At 43.1% G+C, this 24,988-nt stretch overlaps 1 protein-coding gene across 1 annotated transcript; it reads right to left on the reverse strand.

Annotated features, from left to right (window-relative positions):
• Positions 1–13,218: 13,218 nt before the first annotated feature.
• Positions 13,219–24,220, reverse strand: LOC147335416 (Fc receptor-like protein 5). Its single transcript, XM_086286064.1, has 10 exons — positions 24,172–24,220; positions 23,765–23,797; positions 18,858–19,130; positions 17,417–17,689; positions 16,088–16,354; positions 15,015–15,293; positions 14,624–14,899; positions 14,122–14,421; positions 13,692–13,949; positions 13,219–13,490 (listed from the first exon to the last, which is right to left on the reverse strand). Exons 1-10 carry the CDS (start codon positions 24,218–24,220, stop codon positions 13,219–13,221), a joined length of 2,280 nt encoding a protein of 759 aa, XP_086142190.1.
• Positions 24,221–24,988: the final 768 nt, after the last annotated feature.

The following is a 24,988-nucleotide window of genomic DNA, read 5'->3' on the forward strand; positions in this document are numbered from 1 at the left end:
GATAACAGTAGATAATAAATATTAAATGTTATTGTGCAGCACGCAAGATCGACAGCGCACAATGTGCTTTGAGGTAGCAGCCAAGAAAGGTGTACAGGGAGTGCAGAATTATTAGGCAAATGAGTATTTTGTCCACATCATCCTCTTCATGCATGTTGTCTTACTCCAAGCTGTATAGGCTCGAAAGCCTACTACCAATTAAGCATATTAGGTGATGTGCATCCCTGTAATGAGAAGGGGTGTGGTCTAATGACATCAACACCCTATATCAGGTGTGCATAATTATTAGGCAACGTCCTTTCCTTTGGCAAAATGGGTCAAAAGAAGGACTTGACAGGCTCAGAAAAGTCAACAATAGTGAGATATCTTGCAGAGGGATGCAGCAGTCTCAAAATTGCAAAGCTTCTGAAGCGTGATCATCGAACAATCAAGCGTTTCATTCAAAATAGTCAACAGGGTCGCAAGAAGCGTGTGGAAAAACCAAGGCGCAAAATAACTGCCCATGAACTGAGAAAAGTCAAGCGTGCAGCTGCCAAGATGCCACTTGCCACCAGTTTGGCCATATTTCAGAGCTGCAACATCACTGGAGTGCCCAAAAGCACAAGGTGTGCAATACTCAGAGACATGGCCAAGGTAAGAAAGGCTGAAAGACGACCACCACTGAACAAGACACACAAGCTGAAACGTCAAGACTGGGCCAAGAAATATCTCAAGACTGATTTTTCTAAGGTTTTATGGACTGATGAAATGAGAGTGAGTCTTGATGGGCCAGATGGATGGGCCCGTGGCTGGATTGGTAAAGGGCAGAGAGCTCCAGTCCGACTCAGACGCCAGCAAGGTGGAGGTGGAGTACTGGTTTGGGCTGGTATCATCAAAGATGAGCTTGTGGGGCCTTTTCGGGTTGAGGATGGAGTCAAGCTCAACTCCCAGTCCTACTGCCAGTTTCTGGAAGACACCTTCTTCAAGCAGTGGTACAGGAAGAAGTCTGCATCCTTCAAGAAAAACATGATTTTCATGCAGGACAATGCTCCATCACACGCGTCCAAGTACTCCACAGCGTGGCTGGCAAGAAAAGGTATAAAAGAAGAAAAACTAATGACATGGCCTCCTTGTTCACCTGATCTGGACCCCATTGAGAACCTGTGGTCCATCATCAAATGTGAGATTTACAAGGAGGGAAAACAGTACACCTCTCTGAACAGTGTCTGGGAGGCTGTGGTTGCTGCTGCACGCAATGTTGATGGTGAACAGATCAAAACACTGACAGAATCCATGGATGGCAGGCTTTTGAGTGTCCTTGTAAAGAAAGGTGGCTATATTGGTCGCTGATTTGTTTTTGAATGTCAGAAATGTATATTTGTGAATGTGGAGATGTTATATTGGTTTCACTGGTAAAAAAAATATATAATTGAAATGGGTATATATATGTTTTTTGTTAAGTTGCCTAATAATTATGCACAGTAATAGTCACCTGCACACACAGATATCCCCCTAAAATAGCTAAAACTAAAAACTACTTCCAAAAACATTCAGCTTTGATATTAATGAGTTTTTTGGGTTCATTGAGAACATGGTTGTTGTTCAATAATAAAATTATTCCTCAAAAATACAACTTGCCTAATAATTCTGCACTCCCTGTAGTTTGTGTCTGTGCACACCTGTGTGGATCAGCACACTTGTATTCCAAAGGTTTCTCCATGTAACAATCTGCTAGGGAGTGTGGGGAGCCACAGCCCCGTCCCCCAGGGCATGAAGCAGGTATGGAGGAGATCCAGGCCCCAGACATCCAGAGGCCCCAGAGTACGAGGACCCAAGGAGGACCACCAAAGGGGGGCAACCGTCCCACCCTCCGGGGAAGAGCTGAGTAGAGTAGAGCCCCAAACAAGAGGTCACCCAGCAGCTACGGAGCAGAGGCCAGAGGGGGTTGCAGTGGCGTGCCCGTGGGCTCTGCCAGCAGCCAGAGGACCGAGCCTCAGGCCCAGAGGTCAGAGGCCTGAGGGCACCCCACCCCCCGGAAGGGGCTCAGCCGGGCCACAGGCGCCAGGCCCCGCCAATCGGCCACCAGGAGTGAGCCGGTACATACATGAGCGCCCAGCCCCAGTCGACAAGAACCACCAACACACCAATGTCTGAGCCAAAGGCAGGGAGTGTGGTGAGGGGAGATAGGCCTCCATACTTTGGAGGGCCTGAGATGAGAGGGAGGCAGCTGAGGATGGGGAGGGAGGAAAGGGAGGGGAAAGCGGCCCCTCCCTGGGGTCAGCTCCCCCGCTGACCCCAGTAGCCACCCCCACACTCTGGAACCCACCAGGGCAAGGGGGCCCAGGCCCATCCGGACGGGGGCCCACAGCAGCAGCACCGCCCAGCCCCACAGAGTCCGGGGCAGCCCACCCGACCCCACCGCAGAGAAAACTGCACCCACCCCATCATCCAATCATCTCCCAAACGACACAAGACAATAGACACCCAGGTTGAGTTCATTCTCTACCTCTCCTATATCTCTCCCCCACCTGCAGAGTGAGCTGACAAACATGTTGATATCGAAGTGTTTTAGATTGTTGAACAGCAGGTGTGTTTTTCCTTCCCTCCACTTTTCTGTGGCAAAGGTAAAATACATTAAGATGTTACTTCATGTTTTTATGTTATTTATAGCTTATGTTAAGTAAGTGCAAAAATTTCAGTACATATCAATATGTAATGAGGTTGTAATGCCTCCAGACATGAAGTCTGAAAAGACCTAAAAACTTGTGGACTTTGTGATGCTGCAGAGTCCAGCAGACAGTTTGGAGTCAAACACTGACGTCATCATCACAGGTGTAGGAACCATTTCTGTAACAGCAGCCAAACAGACACATTAGTATCAGTAGGTTTAGATGATTTACTGGCTCCTCTGCTGGTTACAAAGCAGTGATTATACTTTGGAGTTTTGTGTTATACTGTGAGGAACTGGCCTGTTTGGAAGTTGCAGTAAGAAGAAAAGCATGCAGGGAGGAACAGAAGTATTTGAACACCCTGCGACTTTGCAAGTTCTCCCACTTAGAAATCATGGAGGGATCTGAAATTCACAATGTAGCTGCATTCCCACTGTGAGAGACAGGATTTTGAAAACAATTCAGGAAATCACATTGCATGATTTTTAAATAATTTATTTGTATCACTGTATCTGTATATGATGTTGTGGACAGAGAGAGTGATGGATGATTTTATTTATCTCAGAGATAAATCAACATTTACAGCACGTCCATGCAGAGACTCTTAAAGACATGAGCGTGAGAAACAAGCTTTTCACCGTTTCTCTTGATGCCCACATGCTTTATTTATCCTTTAGTCCAGCATGTGTCATCACCACAATAAAGCTACTTTTAACCTGTTTTCACACATTGTCATACCTGCACATTTCCACTGTGCTGTGTTGAGATTAAAGAAGACAAACGTTAGACTTCAGGCTGAAACCACAGGCTGCATTTCCTCTTTTCTTGGAGGCCCAGACAGAAATTTTGTGGTATCTGATTTTCAGCAGATAAAAATAAACCAAACCTACAACAGTCTTTTCCACACATGCAGTCATCACAGTCTGCTCAGAAGAACAAAGAACAAACAGGGAGGGGGTGACGTGCACCACTAGACTCATATGTACTATCATCTACAGGTTGAGGAATCTGCAGTACTCTGAAACTTCCTTAATCCCACCCCAAACCCCTGATTTTTTTTTTTTATGAAACTGATAACTCTGTAGGATGAACAAGGATTGCATAAAAATGTGAGAAACTGAAGCATGTTTTAACACAGTCCCAACAGTGGTGGTCTCACAGGGGCTACATCGAGCTCTCCATCGGTGGAGGGTACTCAACCAGCCTGGAGGAGGGCCAAGGGATGGGTCATGTGACTTACCACTAGTTGGTCCTCACAGATGACTCCCCAACAGGTTGGTGCACAGTCCATGAAGGCTCTCGGCTCAGCAGCTGTTAGATCAGTCATTGGTTGTCTCAGACATTTACAGAGAGGTCAATAAATATTTGATCATCCTGTGATTTTGCAACTTCTCTTACTTAGAAGTGATGGAGGGGTCTACAATTTTCAGCATAGGTGCATTTACACTGTGAGAGACAGAATCTAAAAAGAAAAATCCGGTAATCACATTGTATGATTTTCGAACAATTTATTTGTGAATTACTGTGTCAAATAAGTATTTGATCACTTGCTTATCAGCCAGATTTCTGACCCTCAAAGACCTGTTATTTTGCTTTCAAATAGTCCAGCTACACTCTGCTCATGATTCTAAATAAGTAGCACCTGTTTGAGGTCGTTAGCTGTCATAAAGACACCTGTGCACCCCACAATCAACCAAGTCTAAGTAGCAACATAGGCAAAACCAAAGAGCTGTCAAAAGACGCAAGAGACAAAACTGTAGACCTCGCTGGAAAGGGCTACGGGTGCCACCTCTCTGGGGACATCTCAGGCCCTCCAAGGTTTGGAGGCCTATCTCCACCCACCACCACTTCCCCTGCCAGTGGCGGACTCCCTCAGGTGTCAGTGCGTTGGTGGTTCTTTGTGTCTGGGGGTGGGCGTCCGGGTACACACCGGCTCACTCCTTGGTGGCCGCTTATCGGGGCCTGGAGCCTGGGGCTTGCTCGGGCCACTTCGGAGGTGGGGTCCCCCCGGCCTCTCGGCCTGGGGCTCGGTCACTCAGGCACAGCTGGCTGCCAGCGGAGCTCACGGGCGCGTCACTGCAACTCCCCCTGGCTTCTGCTCCGCGGCTGCTGAATGAGCCCTCATCTGGGACTCTCCTTAGCTCTTACTGGGACAGTGGCGCGGCTGCCCCTCTGTTGGTCTTCCTTGGGCTCTTGTGTTCTGGGGGCATCTGGATGTCTGGAGTTTTGATCTCCTCCATACCTGCTTCATACCCTGGAGGACGGGGCTGTGGCTCCCCACACTCCCTAGCAGATCATTACATGGATCATTACTTTCTCTCCCTCTCTTTCTTTCATTCTTTCTCCCTGCCCTATCCCCAAGTCATGTCTGTCCCGTTTGTAGCAACTGAAAATAAAATAAATTCATAATTATAATAAAGGTCAATCAAATGGACCAATATGGCAAGGCCATGATGATCCACTTGGTAAAATAAATCCGCTTGGCATCTTTCTTGGCCTTAAGACAACAATTCTGATGGCTATAGATCCAAACGGGACACAAAAAAAAAAAAAAAAAAAAAAAAGGAAAGGGCTACGGGGCAATTGCTAAGCAGCTTGGTGAAAAAAGAACAACTGTTGGAGCAATTGTCAGGAAATGGAAGAGGCTAACGATGACTGTCAATGTCCGTCGGCCCCACGGAAGATCTCTCCTCGTGGGGTTTCAGTGATGCCAAGAATGGTGAAGCCCAGAACTACACGGGAGGAGCTGGTCGTTTCCAAGGCTACTATCAGTAATACACTAAGACATCATGGTTTAAAATCTTGCATCGCACAGAAGATTCCCCTGCTTAAGTCAGCCCATGTCCAGGCCTGTCTGAAGTTTGCCAGGGATCATCTGAATGATCCAGAGGAGTCATGGGAGGACGTCCTGTGGTCAGATGAGCCCAAAGTAGAACTTTTTGGTCTTAACTCCATTCACCGTGTTTGGAGGGAGAAGAATGATGAGTATCATCCCAATAATACCATACGTACAGTGAAGCATGGGGCTGGAAGCATCATGCTCTGGGGGTGTTTTTCTACATAGGGGACGACTGCACTGTATTAATGAGAGGATGAACGGGCCATGTATTGTGACATATTGGGCAAAAACCTCCTTCCCTCAGTTAGAGCATTAAAGACGGGTCGTGGCTGTGTCTTCCAACATGACAATGACCCAAAGCCCACAGCCAGGAAAACCAAGGAGTGGCTCCGTAAGGAGCATATTAAGGTTCTGGAGTGGCCTAGCCAGTCTCCAGACCTAAATCCAATAGAAAATCTTTGGAGGGAGCTGAAACTGTGTTGCTCAGCGACAACCCCGAAACCTGACAGATGTAGAGAAGATCTGTATGGAGGAGTGGGCCAAAATCCCTCCTGCAGTGTGTGCAAACCTGGTGAAGAACTACAGGAACCGTTTGACCTCTGTAATTGTTAACAAAGGCGTCTGTACCAAATATTAAAATTTTTTGACTCAAGTTTGACTTATTTGACACAGTAATTCACAAATAAATAGTTCAAAAATCATACAATGTGATTTCTGGATTTTTCCTTTTAGATTCTGTCTCTCACTGTGTAAATGCACCTATGCTGAAAATTGTAGACCCCTTCATGATTTCTAAGTAAGAGAAAAAAAATCACAGGGTGATCAAATACTTACTGACCTCACTGTAAATGCTGGAGCTGCAAGCTGTCGTCCTGGCACTCAAGTAAGTTCTGTTGTGTCTGCAGGGGCACCATGTCATTGTCATAACAGAGAGGGCAGAAGACAACCTTTTTCTTTTTTTCCAGGGAGTCAACATTTTACCATCTGTTTGTCTCCCTGCAGAACGATGTCCCTCCCCTTGTGTGTGACAACCTGGCAAACCCTTTTGCCTTCCCTCCATACTCCCTCCTCCAGTCATTCCTTTGCCAGGTCCAGACCAAAGAGGTGGGGTTGATCCTGGTGGCCCCACTTTGGCCCCACATGGCCTGGTTTCCAACTGTCCCACCACTCAGAAAGGGACACCCTTTTCTGAAGGTCCTCCTGTCCCAAGTGAAGGGGTCACTGTTCCACCTTTTCCCAGTCGGGCTCAGGCTGGCAGCCTGTTGTTAGGTGTAGCTATGGGTGGACTCAAGAGCAGAAAACACGGAAGTTCGGGGGTTGCAGTGAAGGAAGTTTATTTACAGTGAAAGGCTATATACAGGGAAGGAACGTATTTACAAGACAGGACATGTATGGAAACACAGAGCCAGGACGTGCAGGGTGAACATGCACTGGTGGCGCTTATGATCTCAGGGGGGAGGGATAATAGTGTTAGTGGTGTTTTGCCGTAAACCGAAAAGAACACAAACGGGAAAATAAACGAGAACTGGAGAGCTTACTTGATACAGTCTGACATATAGACACTGGGGAAGTTATTAGAAGCCAGACTTAAGAGGCACGGAGGGAGACTGAGAGGTGAGGTGCTGGGACATGAACTGAATCTCCGTATAGACTCGGAGAAGATGATCTCCACAAGCTCCGGTAGGCGGGCGAACAGTTACACAGACACCCCTGAAAAGGACAATACTCTGACACTAGACGACCATCGTGCAGCTCCTTAGGAACGCTTCTGATGAAAGCGTCTGACGAGTAGCAGGTGTGCCAGAGGCTCAGTGAATTGGTGCCCTGCCTACCTGTGCCATAAAAAAGGAGACAAAAAAAACAAAACAAAAAACACAACAATAATCCAGCTCCACAGTTAACATTATCCTGCAGTTTCTGTAGTCCCTGATCCAGCCTGATCCAGAAGTGAGAACACTACAGGAGTCTTTTACACCACCCACCAGGACTACTAATCCTTCTGCTGGTGGCTGTTGGCCTCCTGGTGTGGTCCACCAGCTGGACCCCCACAGTTGACATGATCCTGCAGTTTCTGCAGTCCCAGCTGGAGGTGATAAATGTGCAGTTACCCTGCGAGGCATGGTGGCAGCAATCAAGGCTGTTCTCTTGGGTCATTTAGCACTTAATGAGGCCGACTCCTCCTTAATTTCCCAGTTTCAGATGGACACCCAGTGACTTACAAGTAGAAGGACTGGAATATTTAACAGTCAGCCAAGCAGACTAATTCATTGCAATAAATAACTAAATTGCGCCCTCTGTTGAATACCAGCTCTAAACACAACCCAGTGTTTATATTGGAGAGGTGTTTTTGCATGAGAAAGGTGGAGAATGACAAGGATCTGACTGTCTGAAGTTACACAAAGATCTGGTTTTGTGGGCAGAGAGAGTGACAGATTCTCTTGAGATTTCTTATTTCAAATATAATTACACTGTTGCAGTGACATGATGTAACCCAGGGACAGGGACCCTAGAAACAGTACAACAGTAAATTATTTCATTTTTCTTTTTAATGAAAATTATTAACCTATGCCCATAAATGTGAAAGAGAGATCTATATGTGCATGCAGCTAAATTTGTGCAGGTCCACCACGACAAACAGTCACGTGTTAGAGAGCACAGCTCATGCAGTGAGAACCTTGTGCGCTGTCCATGGTGCTGAAATTGTAACATCCATCCATCCATCCATTCGCTTCCGCTTATCCTTTTCAGGGTCGCTGGAGCCTATCCCAGCTGTCATAGGGCGAAAGGCGGGGTACACCCTGGACAGGTCGCCAGTCTGTCGCAGGGCAACACATAGGGACAGACAACCATTCACACTCGCACATTCACACCTAGTGACAATTTGGATTAATCAATTAACCTATCCCCACAAGCTGCATGTCTTTGGGAGGAAGCCGGAGTACCCGGAGAGAACCCACGCAAACACGGGGAGAACATGCAAACTCCACACAGAAAGACCCCGGCCTGATGGTGGAATTGAACTCAGGACCTTCTTGCTGTGCGGCAACAGTGCTAACCACCGTGCTGCCCTGAAATTGTAACAGTTTAATAAATTTAATATTTCACTATTTCTGGACGTGTGCAATAAGATGTGTGTGCAAGATTTGATATTAATCTGATACCAAGTAAAATACATGGCCTGTAACACTGATACTGATACCAGTACCAATACTTTTTAATTATTAACTACATCATCAGATTGCTAATCCTGAATGAAGGAATTTTCATGAACATTAAGTTTTTTCTTTTGTCCTTTGGAATTAGTTAAAACCTGGGACCGAAATAAAAACAATAATCTAGCACATCTAATAGTATTTTAACTACAGTAATCAGACAGTATCCTTTTCACATTTAGCACAACAGGGTAATTATATTGAATTAAATCTGAGTCATACTATGTTTGGTATATTTGTTTCAATTCCTGTAATTGTTTTCATTTAAATGTTTCAGTCAGATAAATGTATTATATCAATGTTTTAGCATAAATGACACTTTATGAGTAAGAATCAGCCGGTCCCACTTTGAAAATTAAAATAATATAACTGAAATATTACTATTACCACAGTTATCTACATAGATATTCTCTGCTTACTGCGTTGCTGGATGGTCCTGGTTAGCTGAGCATGTTTGCTTACTTGTTTGCCCGGCACTGCTGAGTCAGTGACAGTAAAACATAAAACACAAGAGAGGAGAAGCAAACTGTGGCTGCTCTGTGACACCTGAAAGCAGCAGCATTTACACAGACAGCCAGGTTGCCTCTTTGATGAAACTGCAGCGGTGCACACAGGAGAACAGAAACTGAAGTATCAAGCTCATTACACTCGTATTGATCAACACTGATACAAATGCTGGTATCAAAATTATCAATATTTGGATCGATCCGCCCATGATTACTATTTATTTGAGTCCAATAAAACTTTTTAAAATAAAACCGTATTTTTTAAAGTTTATTAATTTAAATGCTTTGATCACTATGACATCCATCCAAGGCCTGATTATTTTCATGATAGGGTCCAAAGTCAATATCATTCCTCTGTTCTGTCTGTTCTTCAGTCATATCAACTCTTCTCACTCCTTACAATAAATTATAAATGGATTAATGTCTCCCTCTATTGGCCACCAGCTGTAAGCACAGTCCAGTGATTGGACTTGGAAGCTGTGTTCAGAGTTTGACATGGGAAATATGGGACAAGGAGCTATAACTTTATATCCACACTGACACTTAAAGCCCGTCACAGGACCGACCCTGAACACTGATGTCTCTCTGATGTGGAGAATAGATGACTTCAAATGTTCTGTTCGCAAGATTTTGGGTAGCAATGAAGTGAAAACAGAATAACTAAATGAACATATCATAAATAATGATAAGAACAGCTGTTAGGAAGCTGGAGTTCATGGAGGAAACCCACACAGATGCAAACTAAAATGAATGTGCATCTAAAAAGTAAAATATGAGAACTTACATTAAACGACTTGATGGTTCTTTGATAATAAATAAATAGCTTCAAATGTTCGAGTAACACATGTAGCAGTAAAGTGAACACAGAAGCACTAAATGAGCAGATCATAAATCAACAATCAGGAAAACAGCTGCTCATGAAATTCCCGCTGTGCTCCTTGTCTGAACTCCTTGTTTCCTCTCTGCTGTGTGAAGTTTGATGAGAACATGAATCAATCATAAATCTGCTGAAAGGAAGACTTGTGGCTCAAACCACAGGCTGTGTTTCCTCTTCTCTATGTGGCTCAGTCAGAAATCATGAGCTCCTTTAATTTCAGTGCATAAAAAAGTCATGAAGCAGAAGAGAAAGTTAGAAACTATATTTTAAGTAGTTTAAAAGCGATTTGATTTTGATTTATGTGTCACACACAGAGTTATCATGGTCTTGCTGAACATGTGATTGACACTGTCAAAATGAATCTGTATTACATGAAAGTACAGGCCGAACCACCTCGAGAAAACTGGAAAAACTGCTACACAGTAAAAAGGCTGCTGAGCATCATCAGAGCAGTTGTTACTTCCCATCATGTTGATAGCTTTCGTTCATTTTGGAGGGTTTGAAGCTGTTTTAAATGACAATGAGTGATTTTAAATGAAAGCTGTCTTTCAGTGGATTCATGCACAACACTGAACAGCTGTAACATAAACTCTCAGTCTGACACACAACAACAACACACTTTATTTATATCACACCTTTATTAACAAAGTTGTAAAGTGCTTCACAGAAAGACATTTATAATATATTACAAATAAAATAAACAATTAAAAAGATTAAAAAAAAGATCTACAGTACATTAAAGTAAATAAAAATTATTATCTAAGGGGAGAGAAACAAGTGAAACACACTAAACGATTCTTTCTGAAGGAAATATAAACTCAGGCATCAGGATCATTGCTTTGAATTCAAAACCTTCTCCTTTTCACTCAAAGTGACTTAAAGTATTTAAGAGACTTTAAAGAGAAAAAACAGCTAAAGAGCTGCTGTTAAGACTTTAGAGCTGTGGCTGAATTTGGATTTTGTCACAATCTGTGGCTGCAGACTCTGTGGCTCTTTGTAAGGATCCAAATGCAGACAACGAGAGACAAAATCAAAATTTTAACAAAGAAACGTTTTTCATGGCCAACAAACAAGAACCAAATCAGGTTAACCAAAAATAAAGAAAGAAAAAAAAACTAAGCTGGGAAAGCTAAAACTTAAACTAACAGAAAATGTGGAACACTGGGAATACCTTGAAACACCTTGGAAGGATTGAGAGATGATCAGTGAAGTGGAAACACATTGGAAAACAGCTCTGATGAATTGAATATAACGAGACAGGGAAGCCAAACCAAACACACTGAACACAGGATGAAATGCTGTCAAACTAAAACAGGAAGTACACGAACGCACGAGCTTGATGTAGAAACGGGGATAAACAAACAGGGAGACAAAAGACGAAACACAAGGAGAAGACAAAACACACTGACACAACTAAGACACACGGAGGGCGAGTGAGCAGAGACATGGATGACACGACAGACTCTCACAAGCGACACAGGGATGAGACAAACACACAAGTGGAACTTTGAGCTGAATCACAGATGCGACATTGGCAGCAATGAAATAATAATCTTACTGATGTTAATGTTCCCTTCCGTGAATCTCTAAATTATTATCTTGGAGGGGTTTGTGTGTCCCATGGATCCCAGGGGCTGTGTTGTTGTTGGAGGAGGGGGGAGGGGGGGGGGGGGGGGGTGCCTCCTGGTAGGGTCTCCCATGGCAAATTTTATCCGGTCCCTCACCCAGGACCAGACAAAGAATAATAAAAAAAAAACCTGAATGAAAGGAACAGTTCACTCTGCCCTTGAAAGGGTTAATGGGGTCCCGCCATGAGGCAACGTCTGGGGAGTGTGCCTAAGAGCAAGCACCTGGTGGCCAGGCATTGGTCCATGGGGCCCGGGTGGGCATAGCCCAAAAAAAGGACATGGGTCCACCCGCCTATAGGCCCACCACTCGCAGGAGGAGAGGGGAGTAGATTGGTGCTACGTCCACTGTACCGGTACGTCAAGATGAAGAGAGAACTGACCGTAAAAGTGAAGCTCTCAGTTTACATCTCTACTCTCACTTATGGTCACAAGCTCTGGGTTAGTGACCCCAAAGAACGAGATCGTGGATATAAGCAGTGGAAATCAGCTTACTTCAAAGTTTGGCTTGCTTCTCCTTTAGAGATAGCATTAGGTGTTTGGCCATGTGGGAGGGGCTCAGAGTAGAACCACATTTGAGGTGGTTCAGGCATCTGACAAGGATGCCTCATGTGTGATGTTTTTCAGGCATGTCCCACTGTGAGGAGACCCTGGGGCAAAACAAGGAAATGCTGAAGAGATTATATCTCTCGGCTGGTGTGGGAAGCCTTGGTGTTCCCCCAGACAAGCTGGAGGATGTGGCCTCTCTGTTTAGGATGCTGCCCCCACAACCTGGTCCCAAGTGTAAGAAAATAGTTGGACGCATGGACTTCAATGTTAAACACAGTTATTATATAATCATCCAGCGTCCACAAGCTCAATATTAATGAAAGTTTATACTTTACCATTTTCAGAGTTTTCAGACCTTCTGATTATCTCATAGCCACAATGATCACCTGCAGGTCAGAGAAAATCAGTCACCTCATGTCTGTGATGCTATTTTAAAAAACAAATATTATTGAAAATAACATTTATATTAAAAGCTGCAGCAGATTTAATAAGTACAGTCTTGTTGCAAACAGCAGCATAATATTATAACTAGATGAAAAACTAACCAGCAAGAAGAGAGGAGTACACTTGCTGCTGATGGTGTTGATTAAACGTCTGCTCATTAACAGCACCTTTATTAAAAATGTAGAATAAGACTTTTGCTTTTAAATGAACCTCATGATGGATTTGTGTCTTTGACGGATAAAGAGTTTGTGTTAAGTAAAGGAAAAGGTCTCACTGTTGGTTGTTGTGCAGCGATACAACAAGAGCAGGAGAATAATAATGAGAGAGGCTCCACAAACCAGTCGAACAATCAACCACACAGGAGATGAAGAGCTGTCAGCTCCTGACACAGTTACTGTGACAACAAACAATAAAGTTTAATTATACTTTATAATTCATAAAATAATTTTAGGAAACTTCTCAGAAAATAAAGCGAGGTGACTTCAAGCCTTAAAACAAAACTCATTTATAAAAATCCATCACATGTTTTGATCCTGCTCACCTTTAACTGACATCCAGCTCTGTGCTGACTCTCTTCCTGAGTACTGACACTTGTAGAAACCTTCATCAGACGTTGACACTGCAGAGATCTTCAGCTCCCCTCGGGGATCATTTTCAATAAGTTTGTCATTGTGATAGAAAAACACATTGGAAAGTATTTTTTGTGTTCTCAAACTGCAGCTCAGACTAACAGAAGCTCCCTCAGTCACAGGATGAACAGGACTCACCAGGATAGGACCATTACCATCATCTGTGACACAATCACACACAATTGTTTCAGTCACATCAGCTGCTGCACACTTTTAGAAAAAGCTGACAAACAGTAATAAGAACAGATTGTACAAATGTTCATCATGAAGATCTGATCTGATCACATACAGCAAAGCTGGGACAAATGTTCATTTGATGTCTGAATCATTCAGATCCAAGTAGTAAATGTATAATAACATACTCTGTACAGTGATGTTGACTGCACTGCTGAACTCTCCTGATCCAGACTCACACCAGTACACTGCAGTATCTGACTTTGATGTGTTGATGTCACATGTGGATCCAGTCATTCTCCTACAGACAGAGAGTCGGCCGTCCTCAGAGAACTTCCTCACTCTCCACTCAGTGAAGTTTCCCTCACAGGTCAGTGAGACAGAGTCAGAGGTGAAGTGTTGCACTCTGTCAGGACTCACTGTGAGAGACGCTGCTGAATGAACATCTGGAAACAACATGCAGTGAAGAGACAAAGCTCACAGATGTTATTATTCAAAATATCACTGTGAACATCTACGTTTGACTTCTGTGTGGTTCACAGGAGTCCTGCTAGTTATGCAGCCAGATTTACAGACTTTCAAATCATCAACATGAAGATTAAAAATCCTCAAACTGACCTGCAGACCAGACAAACTTTGGCTGACTGTGATCAGTGTGATACTCTGGGTCTCCTCTTCCAGCTCTGCACACATATCCTGCTGTGTGTGTCTGTCCATGAATGATGTAGGAGTCCTGTGCAGTCCCACTGCCATCAGGTAGCAGCTCATAACTGGAGGATTTCTCTGATAGATCAGGAACAGCTTTATACCAGTAGAAGCTCCATCCTGCAGACGGATGTTCAACCTCACAGTTCAGAGTTACTGAGGCTCCAGGACTCAGCCATGATGGAGACACAGTGAGGACAGGACGGGGTTCATCTGTTCAACAAAGATTTTCTCTCAATGTTTCATCTCTTAACTCTGAATTCAATGTCACTAAAATGTTGACTCACAAATATTTATGATGAACTTTAAGAGTGAGACTATCTAAACATGTCAAATATCTCAACATGTACTAATAAAAACACATTTTTACAAACTGTTTCTATTTCCAGGTTAAATGAACTATGACTCTACTTACTGTCAGAAACTGTCAGTGTGACTGAATCACTCCACTCTGTTGTTTCATGCTGTGAACTTTTCATTCTGCCCTTACAGCGATAGTTTCCACTGTTGGATGATGAAGCAGATCTAATCCTGTATTCATTTTGATTTGGAGCTTTTATCCTGCTGTTTGTTTCCCACTCATAATCCCACTCAGTGTCTCCTCCATGGATCTCACATCTGACAGTGATTGTCTCTCCTCTGTATATCTCAGACCAGTTTGGATACAGAGTCACAACAGGCCTGTTTGAGGCTGTTACTGTTCAAGAAAGTACAATAAAAACACATGACTGTCAAAAATGTTAATGCCTTTTGTTCTTCATCTTCCTCCTTAATCAGGAATTTATCTGACTTCATGTTAAACTGACCAGTTTTCCCAATCCTGACTGACTGGCTGTCCTCTGTGTAGTAAACTGGGTTTCCTCTTCCTCCTCTGCACCTGTAGAGTCCTTCCTGTGAGACACTGATTTGTCCATTTGAGTGGAAAACTGCATCTTGTGTGGTCAGGGCTTCAGAGGATTTCTCATCTCTGTACCAGTAGTATTTCCATCCAGATGATGATGATGGGTTCACAGAGCAGGTCAGGGTCACACTGCCCCCTACTGGAACAGCTGTGTTATCAGCTCTCAGTTTGGCCTTTGGTTTATCTGCAGTTCAGTTTAGAAAAAGAACAAAAGTCAATGACTGAATCAAACCAGTTGAAATAACTTGGTGGAAATATGTCAATAATAAATATCACATAACTTTAATGGTGAAGCTGCAACAAACTGTACAACTGTCACACAAACACAACACTAATCTTTCATATTTAATTTGCTGCATTTCTAAGTTAAAAACACACATGAGGAACAATCAGTGGATTTAATGTTTCTTAGTGGATGTGGTGGAGCAGCTGAGACAGATTCAGCATTTGTTCTGCATTTCATCTTTCATGTATTAGAGCTGCACAGCAGAGAAGTTACTCTCATATGTTTTGTTCTCTTCACTGTGAATAAAAAGCTGCTGTTCAGGTTTTTGTTGTTGGAATAAAAACTAAACGGCGACCGTGGCTCAGGGGGTTGGGAATCGCATCTGTAACCGGAAGGTCGCCGGTTCGATCCCTGGGCTCTCTGTCCTGGTCGTTGTGTCCTTGGGCAAGACACTTTACCCTACTTGCCTACTGGTGTTGGCCAGAGGGGCCGATGGCGCGATATGGCAGCCTTGCTTCTGTCAGTCTGCCCCAGGGCAGCTGTGGCTACAACTGTAGCTGCCTCCACCAGTGTATGAATGTGAGAGTGAATGAATAGTGGTTTTGTAAAGCGCTTTGGGTGCCTAGAAAAGCGCTATATAAATCCAATCCATTATTAAACATTTTACTGACCAACATGAAAGACAGTTATAAAGCTGTAAGAAAGAAGAAGTGCTTTTTCCTTATTTAGATACTCTGGATGAAAGATCTTACATGACACAGTCAGTGTGATGATATCACTCCACTCTGAGAAGAAATAGTCCCTTCTGCCCCGGCAGCTGTATCCTCCACTGTCAGACTCAGTAGCTCTGATGATTCTGTATTCATTGGATGTTGGAGGTGTGTTTAACTTGGCTGCTCTCCATTCATACGTCCACTGAGCTCCTTCACCTCCCTGAATCTCACATCTGACAGTGACTGTCTCACCGCTGTATATCTGAGTCCAGGATGGCTGCAGGGTCACAGTGGGCTTACTGGGAACTGTTCACAGAAAAATATCCAGTTAGAGACAAATAGAAACATAAAAATTCAGCTGTTTAAAACATGAGAGTAACGTGAGTGAAAAAAAAAATCAACCTCAAACAGGCTACAGGGTTAAACCACACCTCGGGCCAGTCTGACCACAGGTAACTGTTTTGATCACGGCCACATCCCACTTAGTAAAATAGCTACAATCAGCACAAAGACAGTCAAAACCAGGCCAGAGGCAGGACTGCTTCATCAGGATGTACTGAGATATTTTCAAACACCCTGACCTGTAGCTGGTTTTTGATAGCATACTGTGCTACATGAAGAACTGTATAGCACAGCTGCACAGTAGCACAGAGGAAATAGCTACACAGGGTTATACAGGTCACCCAGAGGATAGTCGGCCATCCTTTGCCCTCACTTGAAGACCTGCACAGCTCCCGCAGTCTCAGGAACACGAAGAAAATCCTTCAGGATCCATCTCACCCAGGTCATGCACTGTGTGAACGTCTACCTTCAGGCAGACATTTCAGAGCCATAAAGACAAGAACTAACAAACTAAGGAACAGCTTTGATCCCTCAGCCATCACCATGCTGAACACTGAACAATCAGATCCAACACAACTCTCATATACAGTGTTTACATTGTTACAGCACAGTCTCATGTTTACACCTGCAGGTACGGCTGGTGTTTACATCAACACTGTAACACAGAAACATTTGTTTTGTTGTTTGTTATTAAAACAAAATCTGAAACTTTTCACTGCAAGGTCTCATTTTTCTTTGGAATTTGAACTTGTGTAGCTAAAACACATTTTTTAAAGGTCTGAATCGTTTTGTTGATGTTTTTTGGAGAGCACATTCTCTGTGAGGGTGAGTCCTTAATCTCACAATTTTGGACTTAAATCAAAAACAAAGTTGAATAAATGTTTCTATTTTCCCACCTCTCCAAGTAATCTTAATGAGCAGAAAACTTATCTGAGGGTTAATAAACTCACAGCTATTAGATAAAGTTGTTAGCACACATTACATAATGACCTCTTAGTATGGTAGAAATAAAATAATTAAACTCACGAGTTTCTCTAACTGTGACGTCACTGCTGGCCTCTGTGTAGTAAACTGGATCTCCTCTCCCTCCTCTGCAGTGGTACAGACCTCCTTGTGAGACACTAATAACTCTGTTTGCTTCATTTCCTCTCATGAGCTGAGCTTTAGAAGAGACTGAATCACGTCTGAACCAGTCAAACTTCCAGCCAGCAGAGCCCTCCACAGAGCAGCTCAGTGTCACACTGCCCCCTGCTGGTATGACTGAACTTTGTGCTGTCAGTGTGGCTCTGGGTTTACTTGCTGTTGAAGAAACAAAATAAGTAAAACATTAAAACACCCTCAAGAATAAACTTGTTACAGCACTGATCAAACTTTAAACATTCACTGATTAATTTATCTACAAACAGAAACAAAGTAGTTTTTGTTGGAGCTCTTTAAAGCACCTGCAAGGATAGCATGCTAATGCTAAGCTAGCCAATAACCAAGAGTGATGAACTTCATCCTAACAAACTGATGAGCAGTCAGGCTGCAGCTCCATTTCTACCTGTTCATGTTTCTACTGTAGAATCACCATGACAACTGATTTAAGGTCTCTTTGTGCTGATTTTGTGTAAGAACTTTTTTGCTTTACTTTTTTCCAGTAATGATCCCAACACTGATCACAACAAAGAGGGGAAATACCTCCAACATGCACAAACATTTGACCTCACAGCCTCTAATTAATCTGCATGAATGTCTTTGATATTCTGCTTAGAGATGGTGGCGACTCTCAAAGTGGAGCCAATGAGAATCAATAAATTCTTATCCATTCCCATCCCTACCTGCATGTGACACATTAGACTGTTTAACAAACTAAAAATTTCACTGATTTATCATTCTCTTATCAAACTGTCATCTCTGTACATTCCTCTTTAAACTGCTGATATTTTAAGAGCCTCCATGGTGTCTCTCCTTTCTGTTTGCACAGTGAGAAAAACTGTTGTCCTGAGCTGCCTGCAGACAGCTGGATCATTGTTGGAGTTTTCCTGTTAAGACAGATGTAAACATGAAAACATGAAATGTCAGCATGAATCATGGTCCAACTCACATGAAACTGTCAGTCTGAAGGCATCACTCCATCCTGTTAAGAGATAGTCACTGCTACCCCGACATCTGTAGTCTCCACTGTGGGACACTGAAACTCTGCTGATCCTGTATTCACTGGATGTTGGAGGGCTGTTTGTGTTGGGTGCTGTCCATTCATATTTCCACACCTTTCCTTCACCTCCCTGAATCTCACATCTGAGAGTGATTGTCTCACCAGTGAATATCTGAGACCAGCTGTGCTGCAGATTCACAGCAGCCCAAACTGTTCAACAAACAAATAAACAGACAACAAAAACTAAATTTTAAAAACTAAAGTTATTAAGTGCTTCTTTAATATCATCATGGTTTTGTGTTTTATCTCACAACAAAATTTCACCCTCACCTTGTTCCTGAATTGTAACTGCAGCACTGTCCTCTGTGGAGAAAACTGGATCTCCTCTCCCTCCTCTGCAGTAATAGATGCCTCCTTCTGAAATACTGATCGTGTGCTCTGATGTTCCAGCTCCTATTTTCTGAGCTCCAGAAAACTCTGAATTACGTCTGAACCAGTCAAACTTCCAGCCAACAGAGCCCTCCACAGAGCAGCTCAGTGTCACACTGCCCCCTGCTGGTATGACTGAACTTTGTGCTGTCAGTGTGGCTCTGGGTTTACTTGCTGTTGTAGTTACAGGAAAGACAAACATCAGACTGTCAGTTGCTTCAGGAAAAACTTTGTTATATAACAAATAAAGATTTCAACATAAAAACTCAATAGTAATTTTAAAAAAATCCAATTTATTTTTATTCATTTACAATTTATGTATTTTTTTAATTCAGTCAGTGCTTAATAGGTCACGACCCTGGATGATGGGTTAAGAAGATTGATGGAGTTCAATAATAGATCTCAGGTTTCTCAGGTAGGTCGGTCCCTGATCTCAGTGTGATCATCACACTTGATGCAAACAGGCACCAACAGCACAAGAAAAAAAGTGTCTTCAAAGCAAATTTGATGAGAATCAACAACTGGCAGCAACACACATGAGGACAGCACAGGTATCTCAGCTAACTGTTAGCCAGCCAGAGAGCCAGGAGCTAACGCTGGATGTATATAACATGATGAAAACTTTATCAGAGTGAATCAAGAATCAGGTGAGACTGTTTTTATGCTCTGTCACCAAACTGTACTCCTAAATGCAGAGACAGGTGAACTATACACTGTTAGCTGATCTGAGGCCAGTTGATTGTGGTCGCTCTTATTTTCAGATTTTTTGTTAATCTGTTTTTTATTTAAATGTTTGTTTTAAGGATCATGATCACATAAATATATACACTGAACAAAAATATAAACGCAACACCTTTGTTACTGCTCCCATTCCCCATGGGATGGACGTAGAGACCTAAAATTCATTCCAGATACACAATATAACCATCCCTCCCAAACAGTGGTCACAAATCAGTCCAAATGTGTGGTAGTGGGCACATCTGCTATATTGAGATAATCCATCCCACCTCACAGGTGTGCCACATCAGGATGCTGATCTGACATCATGAGTAGTGCACAGGTGTACCTCAGACTGCCCACAACAAAAGGCCACCCTGGAATGTGCAGTTTTTTGCGCTATTGGGGGTCTGGGGACCCAGAACCGGTCAGTATCTGGTGTGACCACCATTTGCCTCATGCAGTGCAACACATCATCGCATGGAGTCTATCAGATTGTCAATTGTGGCCTGTGGAATGTTGGTCTACTCCACTTCAATGGCTGTGCGAGGTTGTTGGATATTCGTGGGAACTGGTACACGCTGTCGTATACGCCGGTCAAGCACATCCCGAACATGCTCAATGGGTGACATGTCCGGTGAGTATGCTGGCCATGCAAGAACTGGGACATTCTCAGCTGCCATCTGCCCTGAACAATGTGAACCATGATTCATCCGTGAAGCGCACACCTCTCCAACGTGCCAGACGCCATCGAATGTGAGCATTTGCCCACACAAGTCTGTTACGGCGACGAGCTGGAGTCAGGTCAAGACCCCGATGAGGACGACGGGCATGCAGTTGAGCGTCCCTGAGACTGTTTCTGACAGTTTGTGCAGAAATTGTTTGGTTGTGCAAACCAGTTGTTCCAGCAGCTGTCTGGGTGGCTGGTCTCAGACGATCTTGGAGGTGAACCTGCTGGATGTGGAGGTCCTGGGCCGGTGTGGTTACACGAGGTCTGCGGTTGTGAGGCCGGTTGGATGTGCTGCCATATTCTCTGAAACGCCTGTGGAGACGGCTTATGGTTGAGAAATGAACATTCAATGCACGGGCGACAGATCTGGTTGACATTCCTGCTGTCAGCATGCCAATTGCACGCTCCCTCATTGCTTGTGGCATCTGTGGCATTTTGCTGTGAGACAAAACTGCACATTCCAGGGTGGCCTTTTGTTGTGGGCAGTCTGAGGTACACCTGTGCACTACTCATGATGTCAGATCAGCATCCTGATGTGGCACACCTGTGAGGTGGGATGGATTATCTCAATATAGCAGATGTGCCCACTACCACACATTTGGACTGATTTGTGACCACTGTTTGGGAGGGATGGTTATATTGTGTATCTGGAATGAATTTTAGGTCTCTACGTCCATCCCATGGGGAATGGGAGCAAAAACAAAAGTGTTGCGTTTATATTTTTGTTGAGTGTATGTATAAAGTGTATAACCAGTGCACAGTCAGCAGCATTTATCAGTCACCGTAATTCACACAGATGTTTTTCATACTGTATGCTATCCCCGACCCCAACCAGGGCTGTGATGTGATAACAGAACTCTTCTCTGTTGATGATCAGCCTTTTCTTTTTTCAGCATCTGTATTTTCCATCGTCAGACAGCAGCTCTGCTCATTCTGTATTTATTGATCATGTTTGATCCACAACTTCAAATAAATTATAAAAACAAAATAATTGTATATAATTCTGAGCTGCAGTGGTGGAAACTACACATGTGCAGGTACTGAAGAAACTGAGATCATCACATCTGTGTTTAATGTTTGTTACGATTTTCTCTGATTTTGTTACTAAACTAAAACAAAGAACAATATGACAAAATGAAATGTGTCCAACTTACATGATACAGTCAGTGTGATGATGTCACTGCAGACCGAAAGACTCACGGTGCAGCAGCTGTATCCTCCACTGTCAGACTCAGTAGCTCTGCTGATTCTGTATTCAGATGTTCGAGGTCTGATTAACTTGTCTTCTCTCCATACAAACAGCGTCTGACTTCCTTCACATCTGACAGTGACTGTCTCACTGCTGTGTATCTGAGGCCAGGATGGTTCGAGGATCACGGTGGGCTTATTGGGAACTGTTCACATAAACACATCAAGTTAGAGATTGATGGAAGCATAAAGTCATTTTGAAGCTGAACTGATTTTTATTGCTGCTGTTAAGAGTCAAAAGATTTACTGCATCCTGGTGACATTTGGACTTGAAAATAATAAGATGTGTTTTTATGAAACAAATTAAAGCAGTTAATTAATATTCTGAGTAAAACCACAGAGTGACTGCACAGACCTGCAGGATTTAACTCACTCACTGTTTATACAGTGGGTCAAAAAAGTATTTAGTCAGCCACCGACTGTGCAAGTTCCCCCACTTAAAATGATGACAGAGGTCAGTAATTTGCACCAGAGGTTCACTTCAACTGTGAGAGACAGAATGTGAAAAAAAAAATCCATGAATTCACATGGTAGGATTTGTAAAGAATTTATTCGTAAATTAGGGTGGAAAATAAGTATTTGGTCACCTCAAACATGGAAAATCTCTGGCTCTCACAGACCTGTAACGTCTTCCGTAAGACGCTTTTCTGTCCCCCACTCGTTACCTGTATGAATGGCACCTGTTTGAACTCATCATCTGTATAAAAGACACCTGTCCACAGCCTCAAACAGTCAGACACCAAACTCCGCCATGGCCAAGACCAAAGAGCTTTCGAAGGACACCAGGAAAAGTATTGTAGACCTGCACCAGACTGGGAAGAGTGAATCTACAATAGGCAAGCAGCTTGGTGTGAAAAAATCAACTGTGGGAGCAATCATCAGAAAATGGAAGACATACAAGACCACTGATAATCTCCCACGATCTGGGGCTCCACGCAAGATCTCATCCCGTGGGGTCAAAATGATCATGAGAACGGTGAGCAAAGATCCCAGAACCACACGGGGGGACCTGGTGAATGACCTGCAGAGAGCTGGGACCAAAGTAACAAAGGTCACCATCAGTAACACACTATAACGGCAGGGAATCAAATCCCGCAGTGCCAGACGTGTTCCGCTGCTGAAGCCAGTGCATGTCCAGGCCCGTCTGAAGTTTGCCAGAGAGCACATGGATGATACAGCAGAGGATTGGGAGAATGTCATGTGGTCAGATGAAACCAAAGTAGAACTTTTTGGTATAAACTCAACTCGTCGTGTTTGGAGGAAGAAGAATACTGAGTTGCATCCCAAGAACACCATACCTACTGTGAAGCATGGGGGTGGAAACATCATGCTATGGGGCTGTTTTTCTGCCAAGGGGACAGGACGACTGATCCGTGTTAAGGACAGAATGAATGGGGCCATGTATCGTGAGATTTTGAGCCAAAACCTCCTTCCATCAGTGAGAACTTTGAAGATGAAACGAGGCTGGGTCTTCCAACATGACAATGATCCAAAACACACCGCCCGGGCAACAAAGGAGTGGCTCCGTAAGAAGCATTTGAAAGTCCTGGAGTGGCCTCAACCCCATAGAAAATCTGTGGCGGGAGTTGAAAGTCCGTGTTGCTTGGCGACAGCCCCAAAACATCACTGCTCTCGAGAAGATCTGCATGGAGGAATGGCCCAAAATACCAGCTACTGTGTGTGCAAACCTGGTAAAGACCTATAGTAAACGTTTGACCTCTGTTATTGCCAACAAAGGTTATGTTACAAAGTATTGAGTTGTATTTTTGTTATTGACCAAATACTTATTTTCCACCCTGATTTACGACTAAATTCTTTACAAATCCTACCATGTGAATTCATGGATTTTTTTTTTCACATTCTGTCTCTCACAGTTGAAGTGTACCTCTGGAGCAAATTACTGACCTCTGTCATCATTTTAGGTGGGGGAACTTGCACAATCGGTGGCTGACTAAATACTTTTTTGCCCCACTGTAAACCCATTTAGTATCTTAAATAAAACGATGCACAAACAGAGAAACAGGATGTGATTTAAAATGGTGCATGAAATATAAAATATCAGATTAATATTATACATATTATATAAATGTGAAGAAAAAGAAACATTTCTCACCTTCAGCATTAACGTAGAAGAGAGATCCGAGCACTAAAGTAAAGATTAAACATCATCAGCATCAAACTGACAGAAAATCAAACTCAAAATGAACAAAAGTGTTTTTTAAAGATTAATTTTCACATGACGCAGTTACTGCTCATCAAAATATTTCTGTGCATAAAACACTATTAATATATGAACTTGTACACAACAATGAGTCAAGTGCAACAAGCAGCGATGTATCCAACACGATACTCCAGACTAAACTGAACCAAGGAACCAGCCAACATTTGTCTGTAACTATCATAAACATCACAAATATGCTTTGTTCAAACTCTCAGATAAACACTTCAAACCAGTGATACACTCTAATTCTCACACATGAGAAACACTTTCATTAATCAGTGCCATTCAAACAATGTCACAAATGTACTTACACAATAACCCCGTCATGCAGAGCAAAGAGTGCCCCATCCTCACATCCAGCCCTGCTGCACTCTGATCCTCAGCTGATCTCAAACACTTTGACTTTACATCAATAATAAAAAGAGAAGCTGCATTTAATACAGATAAGAGCAGAGTGTTTCTTCTGACTGTGGCCTCTCTGTGCTTCCTTTCCTTTTATACAAACCTCAAACAGCTCCTGTAGCTTTGACCACAGCAGTTGTGTGACGTGTTCACATTTCCTGTCCACTGCAAACATGCAGGCTTGCTTCTTGTGTTTTCTTCTTACCTCCTGTTGTTTCAGGTCAGGTGACATATTTTACCAGCTCATAATTATGTTTTATTATTATTTATTTTTATTCTTTTATGTGATTTGTGCAGTGTCCTGTGTGGTCATCATAAAGCTGAAATATTTTATCTCGAGTCATCTTATCACAAATGTTTCTGAACATCCACAGACATTTATTGTGCGATACATGAATGCTGTCTTCCCAAAATGTGTTGTTTTCAGTTTCTGGCCACCACACTCACTCACTCTCCAGGATTATGCACAGACAATGATCTCCAAATATTTATTTGGTTTCATCTGCTTCCAATATCATATCAAATATCACTCATACGAAGGTGCCAGTGTTCACATTTTGAACAGAAAATACTGACGGTTTGAAAGAGGAGTGAAAAAGTACATCTATGTCCACTGTGAATGACCAGAGGTGGTGCCTTATGGCATCAGCTGTCAGTCACCTACAATGTAGTTTTGAGATCCCTTCCTTGTGCCACAACCCCTCCATGGTACTT

This window comes from Aulonocara sp. 'chitande type north' Nkhata Bay, linkage group LG3 (genome assembly GCF_057382095.1).
Source record: "Aulonocara sp. 'chitande type north' Nkhata Bay isolate Kocher_YH1m ecotype deep benthic linkage group LG3, A_spYH_male_GT1.1, whole genome shotgun sequence".
Taxonomy (NCBI): Eukaryota; Metazoa; Chordata; class Actinopteri; order Cichliformes; family Cichlidae; genus Aulonocara; species Aulonocara sp. 'chitande type north' Nkhata Bay.